This window comes from Sorghum bicolor, chromosome 7, assembly GCF_000003195.3.
Source record: "Sorghum bicolor cultivar BTx623 chromosome 7, Sorghum_bicolor_NCBIv3, whole genome shotgun sequence".
Lineage (NCBI taxonomy): Eukaryota > Viridiplantae > Streptophyta > Magnoliopsida > Poales > Poaceae > Sorghum > Sorghum bicolor.
The window spans coordinates 2822981-2837992 of record NC_012876.2 but is presented as its reverse complement, the minus strand read 5'-3'; the positions used below and the strand labels follow the sequence as shown (position 1 = coordinate 2837992).

At 42.0% G+C, this 15012-nt stretch overlaps 2 protein-coding genes across 7 annotated transcripts; one reads left to right on the top strand and one right to left on the bottom strand.

Annotated features, from left to right (window-relative positions):
* On the bottom strand, positions 524 to 3647 carry LOC8067797 (tryptophan synthase beta chain 1). Its single transcript, XM_002443775.2, has 5 exons — positions 3266 to 3647; positions 2431 to 2787; positions 1818 to 2260; positions 1641 to 1735; positions 524 to 932 (listed from the first exon to the last, which is right to left on the bottom strand). Exons 1-5 carry the CDS (start codon positions 3623 to 3625, stop codon positions 757 to 759), a joined length of 1431 nt encoding a protein of 476 aa, XP_002443820.1. The 5' UTR covers positions 3626 to 3647; the 3' UTR covers positions 524 to 756.
* Positions 9809 to 14542, top strand: LOC8067796 (putative FBD-associated F-box protein At1g61330). Of its 6 annotated transcripts, none has more exons than XM_021464955.1 (6): positions 9809 to 10088; positions 10178 to 10236; positions 10468 to 10593; positions 12465 to 13343; positions 13443 to 13604; positions 13753 to 14291. In XM_021464955.1, exons 3-6 carry the CDS (start codon positions 10486 to 10488, stop codon positions 14107 to 14109), a joined length of 1506 nt encoding a protein of 501 aa, XP_021320630.1. In that variant the 5' UTR covers positions 9809 to 10088; positions 10178 to 10236; positions 10468 to 10485; the 3' UTR covers positions 14110 to 14291. The 6 variants fall into 6 exon arrangements, with proteins under 6 accessions (XP_021320630.1, XP_021320631.1, XP_021320629.1 ...); XM_021464956.1 differs by having other exon boundaries at positions 10465 to 10593; XM_021464954.1 differs by having other exon boundaries at positions 10335 to 10593.

Sequence of the window (15012 nt, the reverse complement as noted above, 5' to 3'; positions counted from 1 at the left end):
TGTGGGGTACTGTAGCACTTAAGGCTAATCATGGACTAACTAGGCTTAAAAGATTCGTCTCGCGATTTTTAACCAAACTGTATAATTAGTTTATTTTTTTATCTATATTTAATGTTCCATGCATGTGTCCAAAGATTCGATGGGATGGATAAAAATTTTTTGGATGGGGAACTAAACTGTAATGTCCAGGTGGACAATTTTGGCAAACCGGTGCTGTAATTGACTATGTTGTTCTGTTGATGTTAATCGAAAGGCCGGGCCATAGAGAAATTTGCTATTAGGATCCAAAACATGTGGGTTTCGCTATAATAGGATTTCAAATAGACCCTTAAAATCTTAAAAAAAAATCTCAAACACAGTAAACATCAGGAAATAGCGAGGCCCTTCCTTGGGAGTTAGGACGCATGTTTTTTTTACAGTATCATGCAGGAACGGAGCAAGAAATGAACTATTCCCAGACAAATTCCTGATTCCCAGACTTGTCCAGACCCGGGGGAATGCACAGAAGCACTGCAGCAGAGAGTTTAACAAGGGAGAAAGCTTGGTATTTATTTGTTTATTGATCATAATGCACTCCAACATCACTCAGATACAGGACAACAACAACAAAAAAACCAAAGGGCCCTACCGGTTACTACAACAATACAAGCTTCCAGGTTATTTGTACTTTTATCCAAAAGAACAGCGCTAAATTACTGCTGAACCCTTCAAAAATTGACATGGAAAAAACCTTCATTCAGCCTCCTATGTTGTGTTTTAGACGTCCAGGTACTTGCTGGCGGTGTGCACGTCCTTGTCTCCTCGTCCACTGCAGTTCACCACCACTCTCACGCCGTCTGGCAGGGTCGGGCAGAGCTTCTCGAGGTAGGCGAGCGCATGGGAGGTCTCCAGGGCAGGGATGATGCCCTCCAGACGAGAGACACGCTTGAAAGCTGAATGTGAGAGTAGCCATGTGATTAGATGTTCAACATAGCATTGATGACATAAACAGAGTGAATACCCTACTGAATAAGCTGTGGAGACAGTTTCTCAATTATTCAGGAAAAAAAATCCTACAGGCCTTACGGATGCTGAACAGTCAACAATGTATCTAGTGTCACATCTGAGTATAAGAGTGTTCAAGACTTGAACATTGTGTTTGGTTATTAAAAAAAAGCACATGTCAGCATCAGCTAAGGAATAAGACTTGTCTTAAATATTTGTCTTATCTACTGAGGAAAACCTTGGAGGCTAGGATTATGTTATTGGCATTGCAAATATCCAGAACAGCTACATCGACTGAATATATAACATTTCGTCAATTAAAGATAGCATCCTGCTGATTCAACACGTTTGACATATTTTTCACATGTTTAAAACAATTTCAGGCACAAATGACCAAACAGTGCAGTTGTGCAGTTCTACTGATATAGCATACAGTGGGATTTGGACACACATTCATAATTCATTGCTGCCCCTATCACATCAAGAAATATCAGAATGCCCATGTGTTATTTAGAAAAGTTAGTAATTTGATAGTGATCTCATCATGTTTGAAAGCTGACACCAATGCAAGCATCATTTTGTAGGTGCATTGGAAATCAACTTGTCAAAAATTAGTTCAACCAATACAGAAGATGGAAAGAGAGCGAGACACATACCATCCAGTGCCTCCTGATCAGTCACGCTGTCGTATTCAGCACGTCCAATGTCCTTCAAGAAACTGTGCTCGGGTCCAACACCAGGGTAGTCCAGCCTAGGATTCAAAATATGGATAATTAGCCCACATGGTGGACAACAAATATAGTCTTGTGAATGTAAACATAAAGAAAACTTACCCAGCACTGATGGAGTGGGGTTCAATAACTTGTCCATCATCGTCCTGCAGCAAGTAGCTCATAGATCCGTGGAGAACTCCAACTTCGCCCTTTGTCAAAGTAGCAGCATGCTTGTCAGTGTCTACACCATGACCAGCTGCCTCCACTCCAATCAGCCTCACATCTTGATCCTCAACAAACTCATGGAATAAACCCATAGCGTTTGATCCACCACCGACGCAAGCAACCAACACATCCGGCTTTCCACCCCACTTGTCCATGGCCTGCCTCCGGGTCTCCTTGCCAATAACCTTATGGAACTCCCTCACCATCATTGGGTATGGGTGCGGACCAGCAACAGAGCCCAAAATGTAGTGTGTAGTCTCCACATTAGTGACCCAGTCGCGGATAGCCTCTGAAGTTGCATCCTTCAGGGTTGCTGTCCCAGAATGTACAGCCCTGACCTGTTTCAGCAAAAAGAAAGCAAGATACAGTAAGAAAAATATTCACATATCTAACAAATTCCATGCTGCTCAGGTACTCATACTGAATGCTTTTTCTGAATAAGTACTAGTGCCAAAAACAATTGCAGGTACAAATTCAATCTAAGAAAAGATTGAGGTTTCCACCCTACCTCTGCACCAAGAAGCCTCATCCGGAAAACATTGAGCGCCTGCCTCTCCATATCTTGCGCACCCATGTAGATGATGCACTGCAGCCCAAAACGGGCGCACACGGTGGCAGTGGCGACACCGTGCTGACCAGCCCCTGTCTCAGCAATGATGCGCTGCTTCCCAAGTCGCTTGGCGAGCAAGGCCTGCGCCACGGCATTGTTGATCTTGTGGGCACCGGTGTGGTTAAGGTCCTCCCTCTTGAGGTAGATGAGCGGGCCTGTGCCATCGGCGCGCTTGTAGTGCTCCGTCAGGCGCTCCGCAAAATAGAGGGGGCTCTCACGTCCAACATAGTCCTTGAGAATACCGTCAAGTTCTTTCTGTAGGAAGGCATGAGGGGGGAAATATCAGATGTATCTCTTAAAAAACAAACATAAGTGCGAGTATGCAAAAATTACAATAATTCCTCATGATTCAGGAATCACAGCATGTTGATCATAATTCCTCGTGATTCAAGGATCAGAGCATTTTGATCATAGATATTTGATACTAAGAGTGATGCATTTTTTTTTTTTTGAATCGTCACATGACAAGGTGCACTTTTCCTATCCACCTACTTGCAAATCCCCTCTGAGATAGGAGTAGCTCCCTGTCCCAGATTAAAAACAGTGAAGCAGACTACTCGGAAAGGGAACAGACGACCGGAATCAATCGAGAGATCAAACAAACCCATGAGAGAATCTTTCCAGCCCATAAGATGTGACATCTCCTAATAACCAAAATTAGCCATCCAAATCCCGCAAATCCCCGCTAATACGAGTAACCTAGAAGTCCGTCCGAGACAATCAGAGTTTCTACCTGGAACTCTTCGTCGGTGGCGAGCGCGTGGAAGGCGTTCTCGAGCTCGGTGAGCGCGTGCATGAGCGTCTCGGGGACATACTTCCCGCCGAACTTCCCGAACCTCCCCATGGCGTCGGGCCTCTGCATCCCCGCGACCGCCGCGCCGTTCCCCATCTCCACCGCGGGGGACGCCGCCTCCGCGGCCACCGCCTTGGCCGGCTGCATTGCGGCCGCACCCCTCCGCGTGCGGGCGGACGACGAGGAAGCCGACGCGGCGGACGACGCCACCCGCAGCACCGATCGCTGCTGCGTCGGCGCCGCGGCGGGTCCTCCTGCGGCGGCGGCGCGGGTAGGGCTGCGAATGGTGGCGGCGGCCATCGGAACAAATCGAGAGGAGGTGGGGGGGGGGGGGGGATAGATAGGCTGCTGCGTGGTGGTGTGTGTGGGGTGCGGGTGCGGGTATATAAACTGGTGGCTCTAGGACTTCCGGCAGGAGGGGGTTGGTGGGTCCACCGGATGCGCCTGGACTCGGTGCATGGGCCGGGCGATGCTCCCGGTTTGGATGGCGTGAGGTGGCTCTGGTGGACCGGGCGTAGGGATGGGAGGGGATGGTGGGGTCGACGGATCACGCCGGGCCCACCGGATCGCGCAGGCGGACTTGCGGGTAAACAGCGTGAGAGGCCAGGCGTTTGCGCCGGGTCCAGTAGTACAGGTACAGCATTTCCAGGGGCATTTTGGGGAATGGAACATTCGTGGGCACCGTCCACGTCGACCGTCCGACGTGGAGCGCCGTGCGCCGCCCGCTCGTCGGCGACGCTGTTCGCGGATCGGACGGTGAGGTCGACGCCGGCGGTGGTCGTCTCGTCTGTCCGTCCCAGCGTTTGGGATCCTTGGTGAGAATGACGAGATGTCCTTTTCTGTTTTCTCACGGCTCAATTTCTTCCCATTCATTTCCCTCTTCTTTTTCCCATATAATAATATATAATATACCAAAAAGAAACATACGTATATTTCATGGACTGTTTTATACTAGTATTATATGTCATATATCAAAAATAGTGCAGTAGTGCTTATGAGTTTATGGTGGTTATAGGATCATCGATGATGCATGTGTGCAAACCACACAATCAAACAGTATCTCTCTAAAAAAATCTCGATTGCCCTGGAAATCAAAACCGACACTTAACGTTAATAATTTTTGAAAATCAGGGCAACAAATAGTCACATGAGATTTCAAGAAAAAGGCTTGTCTTTCATTGTCTATGGATTAAGGGTCTGTCTTGGCCACAAGACGCTATGCGAGTTATGGTGGCGTCTAACTTGCGGTGGCCAAAACGGGCGCCACAACTATGGCGGAAAGGAATTTATAATAGAGAAAATCATGGTTGTTGCAGCTATGTAACAAACAAAACAACAACTCTTGAGGATGTAGCACGCTACACGTTAGGCGTGGCGGACCATGGCTAGAAACCAAACACGCTCAAGTCATCAAGTCGCGTGTTTGAGCCTTGAGGTGTGCTTCATCCACTTGGTGTTGATCGCTAGTGAAATGGTGAAAGGTCTTTGTTTTCTTTGTGTAACAGCAGTGTAGAGATACGGGCTAGTTTTCCTGATACGTCAAAGGAGTGGATCCACTTGGATTCGACAGCAAAATGCGAAAGGTTTTTTCTCTTGTTTTGTATGAACAAAAAAAGGAGATTAAGTTTTTTTTGCCTTCTCTTGTCTGTATGACGGGGACGAGAGGAAGTTTCTTTATAAATTAAACACCACACTTTAACTTCACATTTCACACATACTATGAGTATAACATGAACACATCTGACTTGCCCATAGAGTGTTTTTTTTTTCCTTTTTGATAAAGAGTGGGTTTTTTTTTTCTTTGAGAATGTCGATAGTTAATTAAACTCCCGACATACAGGTCACACAACAGTAATTGTACCTCTACACTATATTTACGCACATTCTCAGCCAAAAAATTAGGGCAGCCGCAGAAGATATTTTGCTTGTCCAAAGTGTCATGGCAAGTTGCTGTACGTCTATCAACTTGACAGTAACGAGAGGGAGAGGGAGAGGGAGAGAGAGACTTGACGTGGTTGATAAATCGTTGGAAAGCTATCTTAATACCCAAAACCTTATTCAGCGCACATGTGCTTTTCTCTTGTTGACAGCATTATCGTCTTATAGAGTCATATAAATGTGGAAGAACAATACCGCCTCCATAAAAAGATACAATTGTTAGTCCAGTCAACGTTTTTATTTTTTTTTCTCAATTGTAAATTATAAGTCGTTTTGATTTTTTTTCATCTATTTTGTTATGTATTTAGACATAATATTATATGTATGTAGATGTATAGCAAAAATGAATATATCAAAAAAAATTCAAAGCAACTTATAATTTGAGTATTATATTAGAAAGAACGGTATAGCCAAAGTTAAATTATCTTAATAAAATTTAACTATTTTTTAAAAAATCTTATCAACATGTGAATAAATATCATGGTGAATCGTCTAACTATACTTGTGTGTGTGTAAATATATAAATATATATATATATATATGATAAATATTAGTATCTTTTATACAAATTTAGTTTTAGTTGAATTTCAAACATTAGCATTTTTTTTGGACGGTTTGTTGGGACAGAGGAAGTACTAGCTACGACCTAGAAAGCTTGTCTAATTCCGACTAGAAAGGCCTATCGAGCATACACACCTATTACTCTATTAGCTAGGACTAGAAAGCTTGTCTAATTCGGATGTTTGATGTGAAACTGAAAGGCCGGCCGGCAATAATCTATCATCTCATTAGTATTATGGCCTTGTTTAGATTAATTTTTTTTAGATTTAGCTATTGTATTTTTTTTTATTTATAATTGATAAAAACTATCTAACCATAGACTAACTAGGCTAAAAAGATTTGTCTCACAAATTACACGCTAACTGTGTAATTACTTTCTTTTTTTTTAACTATATTTAATGTTCTATGCATGTGCCATAAGATTCGATGTGATGGTAATTTTAAAAAGTTTTTGAATTTTGGGTATAACTAAACAATGCCTATATTAGAAGATTGGATGTGTTGAAAAGTGAGGACATATGATGGAGTTTTTGGATTTTGACACTGTGTAGCACTTTTATTTTTATTTAACAATTATTGTCTATCATAGATTAACTAGGCTTAAAATATTTATCTCATAAATTACAGATAAATTATACAATTAATCATTTTTTATCTATATATATAATACTTTATGCATGTGCTGCATAGCGAAGGGGTAAGCATGCGTCACGTAACTCACGTACGTTGGTGTGCATAAGTACGCAGCTGATGCGCAGCGGTTCTTCCACGGCACCCCGCCCTTGATTTGTGTAGTTACGGTCTCCCAATGGCGTCTATATATATAATTGGGTTGGTGATCGATGCTGATGAGATCAGTCAATGTCTCGATGACCTGAGCTACCGATCGACCCCGGTCCGGCCCTTTTGGCGCCTAGATGCAATGCAACATGTACGCGCTCGCAACACCGTTGTGCCTACGCTGTTAGCTCTCTCTCTCTCTCTCTCTCTCTCTCTCTCTCTCTCTCTCTCTCTCTCTCTCTCTCTCTCTCTCTCTCTCTCTCTCTCTCTCTCTTTCTCTCTTCGCCGGCCATAAATAGACGGAGTATATCACAATCATAATCACAGTCACAGTCACAATCGGCTGTGTAAAAGCTAAGCTAGTCAGCAGGTGAAATTAAAGAAGCCCAAGCCCAAGCCAAGTTTCATTATTTGGACTGCTCCACTCTATCCTAACAGTTTTTAGCTCCACACACTATATATGTTTGAGAAAAAATAGTGAAGTTAAGCATCTAAAGAGTTGTTGCACAAACGACTCTAGTTTTTGTTGTTGCTTCCATACATGCATATTCCTTCTTTCATCAACCTGCCAACTTAGTACCTACTCCGCATTCACGTGCAATTTAATTCCAAAGCCTTATTATGGGAAATAGACAACTAGCTAGGAATATGTGATACGATGTTGTTTCATCACTAAGGCTTTTATTTGGATACACATCTATCTATCTCAATCTACATGTGTTGGATTGAAAAATAATTCAAATTCTATTCCAATCCACTTCAACACATGTGAATTGAGGTAGATATATGTACATCCAAACAAGATCTAATTAAGATGTCAATATTACTTCCACAGTCCCGATTCCGATGTAGAGAGAACCAGCATGATTCCTCACGCGTTGCTGCCGGTGTGAAGGAGAGATATAAATATTGTAATCACTATAGTCTATTGAGTCATTTATATATAGCTTGTTTATTAGCAGGCCCATACATAAGGCAGTGCAAGTGGAGCGATGTCACAAGGCCCGCAATAAATTAGGGCCCCAAATTTTACTTAAGTGCATATACGTACTTAATTCCCTAAACACAAATTAGAAGAGCATATATGATATAGTTATGCCTCTATCCTGAAATATAAACTCCTAGTTTAACTTGCTATGGTCTTTAAGGTCACAATAATGACTAATTTTTCTCATAGTAAATATATGTCAAAAGTTTTGACACTAGAATGCACTCCTAAATATAAATCCGATGCAACCACTTTTGTTGTATAACTTTTCATACAATTAGATTGATTATTGACCAAAGATAACAAAGTTCAAGTCTCAAATAATGTGCAGCTTATATTTTGAATAAAAGGAGAAATGGCTATACAAACATATTTTTTTTTGCTATTGCCACATTTTACATGTAGGGCCCTTTTTAAGTTTCATTTTGCACCAGGGCCTCAATTCTTAGGTACGGCCCTGATTATTAGTAGTCAGTTTTCGATGAGGAAGAGATGAAGTAATAATACTAGCAGTATGTATGCATAATCATGTGTAGATAACAGTGGTCACTTGCATGTGGTAGCAAGAGAAGTGGAGGATGACGTGGCTTAAGGAGGTGCGAGAGAATTAAATTAGTGGGGTTTATCTTTATAAAAGATATAGATGTTCTCTGGCAACTTACTCCATCCATAAATTGAGGGTGTAGGGATTCAAATTACCTTACAAATGTTTCGAACTAAAATTCTTTCAAGAAACATTTCAGATAATGGCTCATAATCATTTTATGAAACCATAAATTTTGTTAGTAGACACTGGTATTCTGATTTATAAAAAAATATTAATTCTTAAAAATCATATAAATAAAAATATGTTTCAAAAAAATTCATTTTTTTGTAGGGGAAGAACAACTTTAATATAACCATTCTAATTTGTTTCACTAAAGGCACATTATAGCCGAAACACACAATTACTAGCACATAAGTGAGGCAAGAGAAATGGAAGGAAAAACACTGAATCCACCCTCCTCCAGTCGTTTCACGCTCAGAGGCAGGAAAACTAGAAACGTTTTACCTTGTTTGGCACCGATTCTGTAGCGAGTTCCAGCCTAGAAACCAGAACGTCTCCGCTAGCCAAATGCACCGTTCATGGCTGTTTCTGGTTATGAATGGCATGCCTGCAGCTGACTTGGAACATCAATGCATAGGTGACGTTTTTCTAGTGTGAGCTGAAGCGGTGATTTTATTTTTCTGGGTGTAACAGCCTGCTACTGTTGTCGTTTTATTTCGATTAGGCCGTGTTTAGTTCGTGAAAGGAAAAAATTTCGTGATATTGTAACATTTTCGTTTATTTATGGTAATTATTGTCCAACTATGAACTAATTAGGCTCAAAAGATTCGTCTCATAAATTTCGACCAAATTGTGCAATTAGTTTTTATTTGTAATACTCCATGCATGCGTTTAAAGATTTGATGTGACGAAAAATCTTGAAAAATTTTAAATTTTTGGGTGGAAGTAAACAAGACCTATTACACCCCATCCCAATTCCCAACAGACTTTTGAAGCTGGCCTTGAAAAATTTTGGGCCTATTTTGATTAAAAAGGGGCTTCCAAACAGGTTCTAACTAGGATGTGGCGAGGGTTGTATGTCTATGCATGTTTTTATTTTAAAAAATTATAAGAATAAAGCATTCCTGTTCCAATATCCATAAATGAATGAATATAACCGTTTAAAATAAATCCTGGATTTTTAGACCAAACTTCACCAAACGGTTAAAAACAATTTTGTTGACGCCAGCTAAACTTTGCAAAGATTCAAGCACCATACTTTCCGGCAAATGATTTCTTTTTTTTTTTCACGCAATCTCTCTTCCTCTTTACATAATGGTGACCAGTGTCAAATTCAATACATTTCCCCCAAAGAAATTATCTACAAGAATGATTCTATTATTTTCCTGTTGACCGTAATATCCTTTCTACGCAACCATAAAGCCCAGTACATATCTGCCAATACCCACAAAGATTTGATTCCTAATCCCTAGAGAGCACTTAACATGTCAATCTACGTCAGCATGCCTCAAGAGTAATTGAAAATCCGATTAGATTATTGCTGGAGTTTAAAACGAGCTACCAGAAATAAAAATAAATAAATTTAGAATCTGAATTGAAGTTTACTTATTTAATTTTAAATTTCATGAAATTTACTCTTTTTATTACAAAATTGCCCCTCTCTTCTTCCCCATTCTTCCCCTTTCCCGTGAAAAATAGATCGTGTTCCACTATCTCGACCATCGCTCCTCCCGGCTCTCGCCGCCGGCATACGCTCTCTCCATCCCTCTCTAGTCGCGTCCGACTCTATTGCCCTTGCCAGGCCGCATGCTGCCGCGAACTTCTCCCCCGCCGCGGCGTCCACCACTGCTCATGAGCGCCACGCTGCGCCGTGCCGCGACGACCTCCTCACCCTCTGCTGTGCAGCTGGAGCTCCCCAAGGCCTAAGGCTTCGCATGCCTCGTCCTCGTGTGCGTTTGCACTGGATCATCATCTTGTTCTGTTTGGTTTGGGTGCCAATGTGTAAATCGAACTGAACGTCTCCCGAATGTTGTTTTAGCCGGAGACTGGAGAGAAGAAGAAGCAGCTCCTCATCTTCCTTCCCCTCTCCCTCAGCAAGTAATAAGTACTATTAATCTCATAGATAGATCTCTCATCTGTTTATCATATCCCTGTTCTAAAGGGATAGGATTCCTAACAATAATCATAGTACCCAGTCTGGGTCGGAATCAGTGTCAGTGTCGAGGTCGGGGTCGGGGCCGGCGCCGGCGTTGGTTATATTTATCTTCCTGCATCAGCAGCGTATGGAGGACCCGTGATCGGTCTTGTTTTGTTGCCTACCTATAGCAGCAGGCAGCAGCATCTCGTATGGAGGGCGAGACAGCGGCCAAGCGGAGGAAGTTGGAGCACCACCGCGGCCTCAGCGACGCCGACGCGCCAGGGCTATCTTCCTTCCACATGGAAGACCTCCCCGAGGTTAAAATCCTTTCTTTTCTCGTGTCCTCTTTGTTGGTTGGTTGGTTGGGGAATCACAAACTCACAACATGCTGATGCAGCCTGCACTGCACTGGGCATTCCCCGTCACATCGAATCTTGCGGTACATGCATAGAACATTAAGGCCTTGTTTGGATGTAGTCGGATTCACATCAATCCACATGTGTTGAGGTGGATTCCACTTCAATCCACACCAACACACATGGATTGAAGTGAATACGACAACATCCAAACAAGGCCTAAATATAGGTAAAAGAAATAACTAATTACATAGTTCGTATGTAATTTACGGGACGGATCTTTTGAGCCTAATTAGCTCATGATTGGATAATATTTGTCAAATATAAACGAAAGTGCTACAAGGCCTTATAGGAGTAGTGAAAATGATTAATCTGTGTACCTGCACCACTGCTCAAGCAAGCATCTTTACTCTTTGGATGTTGTTATCTTCGATTTATTTATCCATATTACCTATTCTCTCTTTCTCTGTGGAGGGGGAGATTGGACATACACACATCAGCGCCACAGGCTAAAACTCACAAACCTCACTGCCCATTTCTCTATAATTTCTTTATACTTACCAGCATGGACACATTTCTGTAAATCAACACCGATACTCGTAGGCAGGCTATAGTCCATATCATCACAAACAATACCAGAGCACCGAGGTCTTCTAAATATGCCAAATAACTGAGCCACATCTGATCATCTTTTCTAATTTCACCTGGGTTTAATTTGATGGCATCCACAACCTAATGAAGCCATCAAATATTTAAAGAATTTTAGTCCATTTCCTGCAAAGCCTTGTGGCTATCTGATGGGTACAAGGTTTGAGAGGGATGGTACAACCGTACAGGAAGCAAAAAAACCATAAGTGATCAGTATAGTTTGAGGATCTTGTGGATCCCTTAGCAAATCTTTTACCTTGGTGATCCTGTGGGTCCCTTAGTAAACTTCATATATATCTTTGATTCTCCAATGTTTGAGGATGCCTGGGCGAGACACATTACCCTGTCTGTACTATTAGGTAATCAGGCACATCTCAGCAAAGTCTTCCTCTGGCCAAATCACTAATAAGTAATGATGTTTAGTACGCACCACATTGTTCAATACTAAACTTTTGCGTGCAAACCTGAATTTCAGAGTTCAGACCATAATTGGCATATGCAAGATATCTATTGTACACCCCATATCTAACAAGACACAGATGAAATATGAATTATGTTCTGTAACTTCTCTTCACTCTCCTGAATTGCTCCCTCTGTACCTTCAACCAAGAATTCGATCTTCCAGTTTCCTAATATTGTCCCGCTTCGCAGAACATGCTGCATTTGACACTCATTACTCTTTCAACCAACTTTTAGCTCTCGCTTTCCATTTTATTACCCTTAACTTTTGAGTTTTCTCCTAATCCTTTCGACATCCCTTGGGGCATATGTAGCGCATCCTACCCATGTGGCATACAGTTCCCCTGTGCATGTAATGTCCAGTTTTGAGCCTCTTTGGTCCCAGTGTTTTCAAATGGTCAAATTCTCTAGCATAGTCTATTGCTGTTTTTCCTTGACTCCATTCATCATGGTGCTCGGGATTTGGTTAAAGTTAGGATTGTCCGTGCCCTTTTGTTTGTTTAGTGGAAGTAAATGTCTTCCTTTTGTGTTTTAGTTCTTTTGCAATATATAATTTGTTTTGGTATCTGATTTGCATATTCTCAGCTTTTTGTTGCAAAAGAAAAGAAAAAGATTGAAGTCCAACGTGTGACTTCGATCATTTGCATGCAGACAACGGAGTACTTTGTGATTACTTTGCCTGTGAGGTTGTTTTTATCAAACCTTAACCCTTGTTATTGTCACAGGGAATTCAACCTCTTATCTTGTCACTGCTTTCACTGAAAGAGGCTGCAAGGACAAGCATTGTGTCGAGAAAGTGGAGAATGATCTGGACACGCCACCCTAATCTCTGCTTTGATGGCACCAAAAAGCGGCCCAATTATGAGGATTGTGTCAAAATAGAAAGAGCAAAGTTCATTGAGACAGTCAATTCTGTTGTTCAGCAGCACAGCGGGATAGGGCTCAATAAGTTCAGCATCAGGTGCAGCCTTCCAAAGAATTCCTCCGATCATCTTGATATGTGGATTCGCTTTGCCGCTGCAGCAAAGGCGAAGATTATAGATATTAACCTATGGTCAAAAAGGTATATTGGAGGACCAATCAAAGAACAGTATCTCTTCCCTCTTGAGAATTTAGGTGCTCAAGATGGCCCTTTTATCCAGGCCTTGTTTCTCACTGATATTTCTATAAAGCCGCACTTGGATATGCGTGGCTTTACAAAACTTAGAAGGCTTCTTTTGGACTTGGTCCATATAACTGGAGATCTTCCAGGCTTGCTATCAAATTGCTGTAGTCTTGAGGACTTGGAGCTCATTGCGTGCTCGGGTGTCACTGATCTGAATATACCACACCGGCTGGATAAACTTAGGCATTTGCTAATCTCCCACATGGACATCCAGATGGTTGATTTTCATGTCACCGGTCTTGCTCATTTTGAGTACAAGGGTGGTGTGATTCCTATACAGCTTCATGGTTGCTCCAAGTTAGAGAAGGCAACAATAACATTTAAACAAGACAATAAAACACTGGGCCATGCGTTTACTGCGATTCCCAGTATTTCAGAGGTCAAGGTGCTAAACATGCATGCTGATATGGAGGCTTATCATCCAGTCTGGGTCTCCCAGGTACTTGATACCCATGTGTCATTTTTTTTTGACAAGTTATACCCCTGTGTCATTATATTTACTTACCTCACACTCTTATTTGCTTTGGTCATGTTTCAGGGGCATATGGTGACAACGAGACCAACATACATGTTTGCAAATTTGAGGCATCTGACTTGTGAAATAAAGATCTTCACTCGTGGTCCCAATGAACACAGTGGACTTCTCCAACTGGCTCACTATTTGAGTTTTGCACCCCAACTGGAGACACTGCAACTACATGTGAGTACTCCTGCAGCCTTATTACTCTTTGTTTGATCTAGCCAGGTCATCGTTATTAGATGCGTATACTTCAAAATTACTCTCTGAAAAGGGTAAGCCTGTGCTAGAATAATTAATGCTGTGTTGACTGGCTGTGTGATCTGTGCAGATGCTGTATGAGATTTGCCGCTTCAGCTGGGAAGGGGAGGCAACGGGGGAAGAAGCAGCCTCTTGCATGCGCCGCCTGGACCGCCTGAAGACGGTCTACATGAGTGGGTTCCGGTGCTACCGGCCTCAGGTGGAGCTGTTGTGCGGCATCCTGGCCAAGAGCCCTGCGCTAGAGCATGTGACCCTGCAACCCAAGGTGATGCTGGCATGCGCGCGCGTGCTCAACATGTGCATACTTGAGTATGAGATCTGGCGGTGGGCTCGTTCTGCCTCGGAACGGTTTGGTAGGGCGATCACTGTCGTGCGATCCGACGGATGTTGTCGTGAGGACGAACAAGTGCGTCCATGCTCAGTCTGATCTGAATCCCAGATGAGCATAAGCTGTGTCTGTGCTAGCTTTAAGACGGTAAAATTAAGATGTAGATGGTTCTGGACCAGTATTTTTTACATTGTCTGAGAACCTTTGGTGTTCCAGGTTTTGGTTGGTGGTTATCATGAGTAGTTGAGAATATGAAACTCTGCAGCAGATGGTATGTGAAAGAAAATTTGTCCACTTTTTTCTCCTGTTGGTGACATGCATTGCGAGGTTATGTGTGTTCTCCTGGGCGGGAAGCTGTCACTGTGTTTTTCTTTTGTCCAATTTGTGTAAAATAAGATTCGGTCATGTATCCATGCCATCCTGCTGTCCCTGCTTCCGCATCAGGACTCTCCAGGCAACTGTTTAGACTTATAGTATGTACTGCCTATCATTTCATATGGTTAAACTGCAATTGGGTTTTTGTTTTGGAATCTTTCCGGAGGTGTAAAAGGTATTTGTATTCCCATGGTGTCGCTGTGCACACCAAATTGCAAGCGTAATGGATTTATGGGTGTAAAGAATTTGGAAGCATCCAAACAGGACCTCAGCTTGGTTGTCTGTTGTCGTTATTTTATTTTATTTTTTTGTCTGTAGGTGTGTTGGTCCTTCATTTTATCTCAATTAAGCCAAAGCATGGCTTCAGGTTGGACTTGGAGACTAGAAAATGTCAACCCATTGGTTTAATATACTCCCTCTATCCTAAAATAATTGTCGTTCTCGTTTCCTGAGAAATAACTTTGATTAAATATATATTAAGAAACATCAATACTTATCATACATAATTATTTGGAGATACATAATTATCAGAAAGATATTTGAATCTAGTTTTTTAACAAATTTATTTGGAGATACAAATGTTGCACGTATTTTCTATAAATTTAGTCAACCAAAACGACAGTTATT

Bases quoted from the DNA above. Each gene is read 5' to 3' on its own strand.
- LOC8067797 (XM_002443775.2), bottom strand. From the start codon at position 3,625: ATGGCCGCCGCCACCATTCGCAGCCCTACCCGCGCCGCCGCCGCAGGA. The intron at 2,788-3,265 runs GTAGAAACTCTG...GCCTTCCTACAG, and splicing joins CCACCGACGAAGAGTTCCAG to AAAGAACTTGACGGTATTCT. The intron at 1,736-1,817 runs GTAAGTTTTCTT...TTTGAATCCTAG, and splicing joins CCCCACTCCATCAGTGCTGG to GCTGGACTACCCTGGTGTTG.
- LOC8067796 (XM_021464953.1), top strand. From the start codon at position 10,486: ATGGAGGGCGAGACAGCGGCCAAGCGGAGGAAGTTGGAGCACCACCGC. The intron at 13,344-13,442 runs GTACTTGATACC...GTCATGTTTCAG, and splicing joins ATCCAGTCTGGGTCTCCCAG to GGGCATATGGTGACAACGAG. The intron at 13,605-13,752 runs GTGAGTACTCCT...TGATCTGTGCAG, and splicing joins TGGAGACACTGCAACTACAT to ATGCTGTATGAGATTTGCCG.